Genomic DNA, 12,444 nt, shown 5'->3' with positions numbered 1-12,444 from the left:
AATAACAAGAAATAGGCTGAAGGTTTCAAAATGGGTAGAAGTCTCAAATCCCTGCTTCGTAATTAAATTAAGACTAGTTAACAGTGCATTGCATCCTTTTCACTGCTTTGCTGTGGAGGCTGTTTCAGGTCTTTATGCCAGCTTTTAAAAATTAATGCATAAAATTATATATTTCATCTTTGTACAATACTATTTTATGGATCTTTGGTATAGAGAGAGCTTTAATTAAAATATGGCCTATTTCTTGTGGGGCTAAACAGTGAGGATGCTGTGCTTTCTTGTTTACAAGGTCACAGGTGTGTGATTAACTATGACAATGGAGTTCTTCTTAGACTGCGAGGTTCTCAGTATCATTACACCTCAGAGTGTCTCTTATCTGTGGTATGCACTTGTTTTCAGAAAAATATATCAAAGATATCCATGGCATAGGAAATACTGACACCTCTAACTGTTTGTGATGAGGCTACTGCTCAGGCAAAGTAAATCATTTTAGTGTTAATGTCCTGAGCTATGTGATTTGCTTGTGTGGAGATTAAGTTATATAAGAGACATCTGTGCCAGAAAGATGGTCAGTGTTTGAGAAGATTGTTGAAAGTAAAAGACAATGTGAACTGTGAATTTGATTACAAAGTAAGTTGTCATTTATGGCAAATTCTACCCACCAGTATTTTTTTTTTTCATATTCATTTACTGTATAATATGAGACTATATGGTTACCTAGGACAATATTCTTTTAAAAATATTAAATATATGTCTATTGTTTTCTATAATAGGATAGTGATTAATTTACTATGCTATGAATCCAGAAAGATAACACTGAATAAAGCATTCTATTGCTTCTGAAATAGGACCTTGAACTAATATATCATATAAGTTGGACTATCCATATATATGCCCACTTTTGAGTGAATTATGTTTCCATATTATTAGATTTTAGATTTATAATATTTTGAAACCTTTTTTTCCTATTATATGAGTTAATGCCTCCTCATTATCTATATATGAAATGGAGATTATCAAGCATTCCTAGGGTATAAGTGAGATCAAGAATGGGAAAAGGTTCTGTGCTCAGAAAATAAAGTATTGCAATATTATCATTTCCTCTTCTTTTCTTCTACCAGACACTTGTTGAAATAAAGAATAAATTTTATGATGAGATTGCTAAGGAGAAATGGCCTAACCCATGAACTTATATAAAAGCAAGAGAGAGTAGGTTCTCATAGAAAAATCATTGGATGGTACCTAGAATTGATGATGTTAAAGACAAAAGTCTTGGAATGACGCTGATATCACCTTTTAAAATCTTGGGGCCACATGTGGCCTTCTGGGTCCTTGAGTGTGATCCTTTGAAATCCAAATTTTACATAACGAATCCTTTTAATAAAGGGATTTGTTCTGTGAGTTTGGATTTGGTCGAAGGGCTGCAGTTGGGGATCTGGAGGGCCACATGTGGCCCAGAAGCCACAAGTCCCCACCCCTGTGTGAAAACATTTCTGCCAGAAATATCACGTTTAGATATGTGTGCCATAGAAATGCTTCCAACAGCAAGTAAAGCATAACATTGTTTATGATAGTAAGAAAATCTATGAACAATCTTAATATCTAACAATAGGGGATAATTAGATATCGGTGCACTCATATAATTGAATACTATGCAACGGTTAAAAGGAAACAGCTGTTTGAAATGTGACTCTTGGCTTTACTACACACTTGTTTGGGAATCTTGGCCAAAACACTGTATCTCTTTGAGCTTCAGTTCCTTTGTCTGTAAAATGTGCATAAATTATTCATCCTATAGTTTGCGTGACAATTAAATGTCATTTTATGTGAGACACTAAGCAAACGCCTAACACATGGTAAGCTGTCTGTATATTTTAGTTGTTATAATTATCCCCATCATCCAAATGACTGGTAAGGAAAGATATTTATGATATATTATACAGAGAAGAATAAATATATGTTATGAGAGAAATTTCATACTAATATCTCATTTAAATAAAAACCTATAAAAGACTATAAGCTCAGAAATTTATAAAGAACAGACACCAAGTTATGTCTTAACTAATATGTGATTAAAACTTTGTTTTGAGATCACATTTTGTTGAATTCAGGTCCCAAGTCTGCTACAAATTATTTAATCTTATTGAGTCTCAGTTAAACTAAATCATATCCAAAGTCCTCACTAGTTCTAAGATGCTACTTTTCTTAACATGTTGAAAAGCCATAGGGAACATCAAATGTTTATTTCTACATCTTTTTTGGCCTGTTTTTCTTTTTGAAGTTCTCTGTTGCCTGAACTCATTGGGCAGAGGGAATTTTATTATACATTGTTCAATTTTCTATAGCAGGGCAGGGGGTATTATCCCAGAACCTCACCCAGGTAGTTGAACAAAAAGACACATGTAGGCAATTCATTTTATTTGTACATTCAACAGGATTAATTAAGCATCTAAATTTGTGCAAGGATTATACCAGATGCTGTATATGGCACAGATTTAACACTTAAGGGGTTTGAAGTCTGGTGTAAGAGAACACATGTATGTAAATAGCTATAATGTTAGCTTAGTAATAAATGCCATAAGAAAGTCTGGATAATAAAATGCTATGTGAGCTCAGAGGATACACACTGCAAGGTAACAGATCTGGGAAGATTTTACAAAGAGACTATTTTAAGATATTCTCTCATTCAATCCTCATTAAGACTCTTTGAGGTAGGTACTATTCTCATTCCAACTGTCTACAGTGACAGGAGGCTCAGAGAGGTTAAGCGCCCACGGACATGCAGTCAACAAATGGCAGTGTCAAAATTCAAACTCAGGTCTCTCTGGCTCCAAACCCACACTCTTAACAACTCTGCCATAAACGCCTTTGAAACAACTTCATATCAGGGATCAGCACCAGCACAAAGCCATTGAAACAAAGCAGTATACAGTGGGACAATAGACTAATGTAACTTGACTAGTAGACTCCCAAGGAGAAGCAGGCAGAGGGGAGATAAGGCCCCAAGGAAGGCAGGCGCAGAAATTTAGAAGGCAGATCCCTCAGTCCCAAATGTAAAAGTATTAATGATAATAAATAGTAAATAAATTCTATTAGTAAATTTATAAATTCAGAAAACACAGATGCAGACAAAGAAGAAAATAACAATTATATATATTTTTACCGCCCTATTAATGTTGGTATGCATGTTTCCAGTCTTTCTGGATATACACATCTACCCATAATATTTCTTGTGAAGACCAAACCACAGCTGCCTTTTATTTCTGCTTAATATAACATGAATACGTCACATTTCACTTCCCCTCCACTACACAAAAGAAAGTTTCTATTCAAAAAATTGTTCAATATCATTTGCTGATTTTTTCTTATTCTGGGGCCTCGAAATTTCATGAGGTGCACTTTCTGGAACTAGTTTATTTTTTCTCTCTACTTCCTAGGTGATTTCATCCAGTTTCATGGTTTACAAAAAAAAGGACTTCTGTATGTTAACACCTCCCACATTTTTTTCTCCTAATCAGACCTCTGTCTAGAATTCAGACTCTTCCATCCAGCTACTTATTCAGTTTTCTCTTCTTGAATTTCTAGTAAGTGTTCAAAACTGAATTTCTGCTCTCTCCATCCAAATGTTCTTTTTCACCTCAGTCCACGTGACACCATCCTTTATGTGCTTGGGCTGAAAACCTTGGTGTCCTCATTGACTCTTCTCTTTCTCTCATCCCAAGTCAAACCTGACAGCAAACCCTTTCACTCTACCTTCAAAATAAATTCAAAATCCTGCCACTTCTCACCACCTATACTGTCATCATCCCAATCCAACCATGGTCATCTCTCTCACCTTAATTAGCGCAATAGTTTCCTAATTGTTCCCTCAGTTTCTTTTTCTCTGCCTTTATTCTTGTTAAAATGTTAGGCAGAGTGTGTCCCTCATCTCTTAAAAAGCCTTCCAGAAAAACATTTTCATGCTATGTTAAAGCCAAAGTCTTAAAGCCCAAGCAGGTTCAACATCATCTCACTAGCTTTCAGTCTGCATGTTTTCCTCTCTCCATAGTTTACCTCTGCTGCAGCCTCTTTGTTATTCCTCAACATGCTGAACATCAGTCTGTCTCAGGGACTGTGTATTTGCGTTTACCTTTACCTGGAATGTTCTTCTGGATAGTTGCATGACTCACTGCTTTAATTTCTTTAGGTATTTACTTATTTATTCAAATGTTACTTTTTCAGCTTATATGCCTTTGGCCAAATTATTCAAAATTTCCCACATCTCTGGCACTTTCTATATTCCTTCCTTGCCTTGTTTTTATTTTCTTTTTAATGTTCATTACTGTATAGTGTACAATATTTTACTTGTTTACTGTCTGACAAACTCCCTTAAAGGCTCTCTGATGGTATGAATTTATGTTTACTTTGTTCATAACTGAATCCTCAGGGCCTAGAAGAGTGCTTGGTACAGAATAGTTACTCAATAAATATTTATTTAACAAGTAAGTGATGCTGATAGATTTGACATATGCTCTACTGGTCTATTTGGAATTTATACTGTATTAATTTCTTTTTTTTTTTTTTAATTTCCCCATTTACAGATGATGTATTAATTTCTTGTATTTTGATAGCACATAGGATGACTTTCTGTTTAGCCTTATAATAAGCTGAGTTGTAGCACAATTCTGTCACATTTTTATGTCAAAATTTATTTCAAAGTGTAGTTTCCAAGTATCTGAGCTTCGTAGATAATATCAAGAAAGTATAGACATTGTGTAGCCAAGACAGATTATGAAGCAATAATTGCTTCATAACCTGATGGGCCATAATTTGATGGTGTATGGCAGGGCAATATAAGTACACTTGTAGTAGGTAATCGTACACACTGATACCTTCTGTGTGCTGAAACATCTTTTTTCTTGGAATGCTCTTTACCCTGTAGTTTGAAAGGTGACTCCTGTAAGATTCTTTATCCCTGGGAAGTCACACTATGTCTGAGTGGCCCTTCTAATTTTCATGGATTTTATAAATATCTCTTTTGTGGGAAGAGGTGGTGAGGCTGCAAGGAATAGTGAAAAGAGTATGTTATAAAGTCACCAAGTATAGATATGAATTCCAGCTCTGTCACTTTCAAAACACATTACACAATTTGTAAAATAGAGGTAATGAAATAGTACAAGTTGAGCATCCCAAATCCAAAAATCCTGAATCCAAATGCTCCCAAATTGGAAATTTTTGAGTGTCCACATGATGCTCAAAGGAAATGCTTACTGGGGCATTTCAAATTTAGTATTTTCAGATTTAGGATGCTTAACTAGGAAGTAACTATAGTGCAAATATTCCAAAATTTGAAAAAAAAAAACATCTTAAATCCAAAACACTTCTGGTCCCAAGTGTTTTGGATAAGGGATACTAATCCTGTACTTATATCTCAGAGTTGTTATGAGGATTATTGATAAAAATATGTCCCCTTCACACACACATGTACAGAACTATTATGTTACACATCTTTAAGATGAACAATGTACATCAAATATAGTATCTTTCATGGGAAGCAGTTGTATTTTTTCTCTGCAATATAGGAGCCTTATATATGTCTCTGAATATAAAGTGCCTAAGACATTACCTTTGGCTTCCCTGGTACTATATGCTCTTTCTTTCCTTACTTTCTGGCTTGCCTCCTTTTCTTAGCTACTCTTTCCCAAACCTGGCCTCTCAGCAGGGCTTACTTCTTAGCTCCATCTTTCTCATATTTATACTTGCTCTCCAGGTGATTACATGCATTCCAAAGATTTTATATATTGGTGGCCTTCAATTTACATCTCTAACGCCAAACTCTCCTCTAAGTCCAGCCTTACATATTCACTTTCTTGCTTGGTAACCTGTACCTGGATATACCAAAAACATCTCAAATTTACCATATTCAAAAGAAAATCATTGATTTTATTCTAACCCTCATCTCTTTATGTACAAGCCTATCATGTCTCTTCTAATGATATAAAAATGCACTAAGCTTTTAGACTAGAAGCTTAGGAGTAGTCCTTGATTCCTATCCCTACTTACTACACAATTTCAGTCCATCAGCAAGTCCAGTTGATTCTATTTGGAAAAATATGTCTGACCGTGTCCACTTCTGTCTACATTCACTGTCACCAATCCTAGCCACTATCATCCCTACTAAATTATTACAAGAGTCTCCTAATAAGATTTCTCCAATATATTATCCAAAACAATTGACAGCCAGAATAACCCTTTCTAAGACTGAATTGTGCCAATCATTTACTTATATCTTCTCAATGGCCTTCTGTTGTGCTTAACATTAAAATTCTACAAGAGTCTACATGTACTTTTTCTTATCTTTCAAACCTTATCTTGTACAACCATCCCTCCCATTCTTCATGTCCTAGCCACACTTTTTATATTACTGGCTTCTTTTTTCTTATCTTCATTGTTCTTTACATTCATCAGGTTTCAGTTAAAGTCACCCTTTAGAGTACTGACTCATAAGGCCCATGAGTACAGGGAGCATGCATATGTTGTTTATTCTTAAATATTCAATTCCCAGGAGACAGTCATATCATATGCATGACATAAATATGTGTTAAATGAGTTAATGAATAGATGCCTGGGGCATGATGGGTGCTCAGTGAAAATTCATGATCATACTCATTTATTCACATCATTGAACATCTTTGTTACATTAGACTGTTCCATTCAATAGTTAATAGATCTTTGTTAAATGAGTTAATTAATTTAGCATATATTAAGAAGACAATTTTTCAGTGTTTCTGTATGTATACTGTGTCTCAATATATAGGGCTTTCCTAAAATAACTCTAACAAATAAAATGTATGGGATTAATATTTCAGCTACATTAGTTTCATAGGCCACTTCTAGTCTCTCATATCATTTTGATGTTCCTACATTAAAAAAATGGTTCTGTTTTTTTTACTGGGTTTGTTCACTAGCATTCTGAATTCAATAAGAAATTGTGCTTCCTTTTATTTCATTTTTTTTTTAACCTTAGTAGAATTCACATGACCATAAAAATAAGAATTATTCCCTAGGTTTTGGTCTACGGAATATTCAGATAATTTACCAATGAGAAAATTAACATCAGTCTTTGGTTCCTTCCCTCTTGTCTATTATGTTAACTTTCATACCAACTTTTTTCCTATACATTGCCAAACTCCTAGTTATTCTGTAACATCTAGTTGTTTGATGAGTTTTTCTTTTTTTACTTTAGTGTTTGACACTATACAGAGGGAGCCTTTCTCTGTTGCCATAGGAAACAGTAGAAGGAAACAGTGAAAATGAGGGTAGGAGTGATAAATGGGATTCAAATTATATTCATTTTGTGTCTGGACTGGAATTTTTGCAGATCTGATGAGTTTGAAGCCATTAGTATTCTTGTAGAAGCATGATAATTGCATAAATTCCTGAAGAAACATCACCTGTCTTTCAAAGGTAGAGCTTAGGCAGCTAGTCTCTTTAAAACAACTTGAGATTCTTGGCTGGTGAGATGATAACACACAAAATAAGACTCTTATACAATCCCTTTAAATAACCTAAATCATTAATTTGTCAGTTCTCTTTTATAAATTATGCTAGAATTTGCTGTAGGAAACTTGGGACAAAATTTCCTTCTTCCCAGAAATTTAAATTGATTTAGATGACTATATTCATAGCTATACCAAGTTTCTACTTGGAAGGATAGTTCTGAACATACATCCTTTCAGCCCTTTGAGCCTTAGCGATGTGGAAATTTTTTTCTGGATCAGAGCTGGAGGACTGATTACTGTGAATTTTATTACAAGACTGTAATTACTTTGAAGACTCTCTGGAGGACCAAGTGGGTTGCCAGAGAATTTTCTGTCCTCACAACCTAGTCGCAGAATGCCCTTGCAAATTAAATAACAAAAATGATCATGTCTTGAATGTATATATTCTTATTTAATTTACAAAGCATTTGCATGGTTGGTATCTTAGGTTGATTCCCATAAGAGGAACTACAGCTCATATTATCCTTATTTTTCAAATGAGGAAGTTCCACTACTAAGAAGTTAAACAATTTGCTTCTTAATAGAAAAATGGGGTTTTGAAGCTGAATATTCTTTTCTCCAGAAATTGGTGCTCATTTCATTATTCCTTGCTGCCTATTTCCGAGACATTTTACACTATAATATCCCAACCTTCTTCTTTCTCTGCTACAGTTCATTTAACTTGAAATACATACCTCTCTTCATTTTCTTTGTTATATATTATACGTTAATTAGACACAATACTTATTTATTCCTGGTAAGATTATTCACCTTGCTTTATATTGCATTTGGAGAGGAGGTATATAGGGATATTTTCAAAAGATAATGTTATTTTTGTAATTGCATAATTAACACATGCTCAATGCTAAAATTCTGGAAAGAAACAAAAAGCATTGTGAAAATTAAACAACAATTACCCACAATCCCATCACCTAGAGGTCATCAATGTTTAATATTTTGGGTTTCATACTTCCTAAAGTTTTCTGTTCATGGCATCACTTTGCTTCTAGGATGCATTCTCTTACATCTGCCTGAGAGTACAGTTCTGCCTGCCACACATAAGATTTGGTTTTGTGTACTCTAGGTGAACAAATAAAAACTATTAATCTAAGCCAGGCAGGGTCAAGAAGCTACATCAATTGCTTCATCAAATCACAAAGGAGACAGATAAAGGGAAGTCAGGAAAATTTTTGTATTCTTTTTTTATTGTGTTATAAACACCATCAAAATCCCTTCTTTCTATGCTAGCACAGACCTTTAGAGCTTCCCCAAACTAGTTTCACTTATGTTGTTAAAGACTTATGCTATTTTTTCTTTTCAGGTTTTGAAGATCATGATTGCATGGATGCCTCTAACTAAATGGTACCTGGGGACATGGTGGTCCTTTAGAGAACGCACCTAAATTGCTGACTGATTCCTTGCTTTGCTACTCAACATAAGACGTTGTTTGATTGTATCTATCGGAACTCTACTAAATTTTTCCCACCATGCTATCTTTATCAGCTTGAACTCTTTTCCTAAAATGGTCCTTCTGTTGATCCTGTCAGTCCTACTTTTGAAAGAAGATGTCCGCGGGAGTGCACAGTCCAGTGAGAGGAGGGTGGTGGCTCACATGCCAGGTGACATCATTATTGGAGCTCTCTTTTCTGTCCACCACCAGCCTACTGTGGACAAAGTTCACGAGAGGAAGTGTGGGGCAGTCCGTGAACAGTATGGCATTCAGAGAGTGGAGGCCATGCTGCACACCCTGGAAAGAATCAATTCAGACCCCACACTCTTGCCCAACATCACGCTGGGCTGTGAGATAAGGGATTCCTGCTGGCATTCGGCTGTGGCCCTAGAGCAGAGCATTGAGTTCATCAGGGATTCCCTCATTTCTTCAGAAGAGGAAGAGGGCTTGGTACGTTGTGTGGATGGCTCTTCTTCTTCCTTCCGTTCCAAGAAGCCCATAGTAGGGGTCATTGGGCCTGGCTCCAGTTCTGTGGCCATTCAGGTCCAGAACTTGCTCCAGCTTTTCAACATACCTCAGATTGCTTACTCGGCAACCAGCATGGATCTGAGTGACAAGACTCTGTTCAAGTACTTCATGAGGGTGGTGCCTTCAGATGCCCAGCAGGCACGGGCCATGGTGGACATAGTGAAGAGATACAACTGGACTTACGTGTCAGCTGTGCACACAGAAGGTAAGTTTCCTTTACATCCACTGAGTATGGCTGTCTTATGCACACAGAAACTTCCCATTTAAAATTTCAGGGTTTGGAAGAGTAAACTATTTCTAATTATTAAATATTTTGGGTATTTTGAGTTGTCCGAGTTGTACCAGTACTATAAGAAGGAAATGGATGGCAGATAACTAGAAAGACAGATTTAAGCTAATATGAGGGTTTATGTGGCCATGATTTGGTGAAATAGAATTTTTAAAAATTATTTATTACATTATTTACTTCTGCTATTCTGATACCGTACTGTGCTTCTGCTTTATGGTAATTCTGCTATAATGATGGTTTTGGATATTTGTTATTAGAAGTTTTTAAGTTTCTAGATCTTCATCGAACACCTCACATTTTTAACATTTTAAGGTTTCTCCAACTGCCTCCTGTTTCGATAAAGAAAGGTGCACCTAAATGCATGTAGGATTAAAGGTAGCCAGTTCAAGCCCAGATATGCTGCTAGAGAATTACCAAACAGTTTAGTCTTATAACTATTTTCAATAGAGTCAATAGTCAAATCTGAAATGGAGATAAGAATAAATTAATTTTATCCTTGTTTGGGGTGTATAATTTTTAACAATTTGAAATAGTTTTGCTTTGAAATGTACTGCTTCTTTTTGCTCAAAGAATAGTGAGGAAGGAAAAATCTGACTGATGTTTTATAATAGTCAAAATAATAATTAGTGCTTTGTTGTTTATGGTATTTTAAATATGCTTTTGTATACATTATTTGTTAGCTCTTGGCCAAGACTCTTTGGGATAGGCTTGGTTTGACCTGGAGAGGTTAAGTGACCCAAATGGTGAGACTCATTTGTTATGCAACACTCTTTCTGGGACAACAAAGTACATATATTAAGCACTGCAGGATACTGAAGAAGGTATAAAACACTTTTTATAAATCATTGAATTATTATATTTATTGAGATCTTAAAAAATCTTCAATAACATGTCACTGTGGTCCAAACAATCTAATCCTGTACACTGAGGGACTAAGCTACCTCACCACACTTGAAAGGTTGGGAGCCAATCACCAATCAGATATAAGAAAATTTTCATTATCAAGTAGTATAATATAATGAATTATACTGTATGGTTGCTCATTAATAATATTCAGAGCTGCAAAACAAAAATGGATTTCATATGGATTGAGACTTCTGTATATCTAGACATTTCCATGTATTAGTTGATAGTTTACTTAGAAGGATGTTAATGTAGAGAAATTTTGAGCAATGGATAGATGTTTAGATTCGGAAACCTTTGCATTTTCTTTCTTTGCATTTTTTCTAATGCTGAGATTTTTCTTTTAAAACCACCATTTCATTTGATTATTACAGCAAGACAATGATATAGAGAGTCTGTATATTTTATTCCTATCTTAAAATACAAAGGCTTTAAGAGTTTAAATAATTCATTTAATATTTACCTAATAATAATTTTAGAGCCAGGAGTAGGGCCTATAGCAACTGACTTCTAGTTTAGTGTACTGTTATAATTTAGCAGAATCCATAAGAATTATGACCTCAGGATATACTTATGCAACCTATATTATTAAGCACAAATATATGCATGACCCTCTGATAATCCTGTGAAGGACACCTGTGTATTTTATATATCATAACATTCAATGGGCTTGCAATATGGCAAAGGAAATGAGGCATGTGTGAATACTTATATAATAATTCCAGATAACACAAAGTTACAAATATGTTTCTAATGTAAATTAGTGGAAAAAAAATAACCTCCTACTCTGTGGTTAGGGGGTCATAGTGGAAATCTTATAAAGGAAATGGAATTTGACAGTTGAATTTAAATAAGTAGAATTCTGTCAATTGGTGAAAATTTAGGGATAGATTTTAGGGAAGGGCATCAGGAAATATGAGGATATGAGAAATAAAAAATATGTTTGAAAAAGGCCAAGTATAAAGGTATGTTTTGGTTTGTCTCAAATAAGTCATAAATTTAATGGGGACTTCCTTCTAGCTTTAGAAGAGTAGAGCTTGGTCACTACTGGTGGTGGGATATTTATTCAAGATCGTGTAATAAGGGAAAATCATAGTCATGTCTGCTGGCTTTTACTAGTCTAAAGTGTTATTTTAATCTAAATGTACACCAATGGTAATCTAGCAATCTAGTGAAGTAAATTATGATACATTCACACAATGCATTATTATCTAGCTATTAAAATGAATTAGGCACTCTATAGAAAATAAGATAATAATAATAATCTCCAAGATCATTTTAAGTGAAAAAAATCAAGGTACATTTCTGAATGTGATATTTTGTTTGTCTAAAAGTGGTTTTTATATAAACCATTTGATTTGGATATTAATAGAATTGTTCTCAGAGAAGAACAAAACTGCTAACAGTTGTTCCTTCTAGGGGGAACTCTAAGTAGTCAGGGAATTAGGTAGAATACTTTTCATGCATAACTTTTGCATGGATACACTTGAAGTTGTCTATTAAATGCATAAATTATCTACTGAAATACAACAATAACAAGGAAACATTGTGTTTATGGGTAAAAAATTAAGACAATAAAAATTAGATTTTTAGGCAAATTTAGGCAAAATATTTGGGTAATATCATCAGGATTCAGGAGAGAATAAACATTAAAATTGAACATTCAAAGATTGAAGGAAATACCCCTTGACTTACTGTTTTGTGTGGTTATGTCAAGAAGCAGTTATCCTGCTTTGTTCCCAAACAAGAATGTG

At 34.6% G+C, this 12,444-nt stretch overlaps 1 protein-coding gene across 4 annotated transcripts in view; it reads left to right on the top strand.

The window, feature by feature from the left end:
• GRM5 (glutamate metabotropic receptor 5) overlaps positions 1-12,444 on the top strand; it is a 489,232-nt gene that overhangs the window by 7,912 nt on the left and 468,876 nt on the right. For all 4 annotated transcript variants that reach the window (XM_076002410.1, XM_012745155.3, XM_012745156.3 and 1 more), the window contains exon 2: positions 8,842-9,703. In XM_076002410.1, the coding sequence (XP_075858525.1) occupies positions 9,043-9,703 (661 nt within the window). In that variant the 5' untranslated portion in view covers positions 8,842-9,042. The remainder of the gene's footprint in view (positions 1-8,841; positions 9,704-12,444) is intronic.

The sequence above is a fragment of the Microcebus murinus genome, chromosome 4 (genome assembly GCF_040939455.1).
Source record: "Microcebus murinus isolate Inina chromosome 4, M.murinus_Inina_mat1.0, whole genome shotgun sequence".
Taxonomy (NCBI): domain Eukaryota; kingdom Metazoa; phylum Chordata; class Mammalia; order Primates; family Cheirogaleidae; genus Microcebus; species Microcebus murinus.
This window is presented reverse-complemented; position numbering and strand designations above follow the sequence as displayed.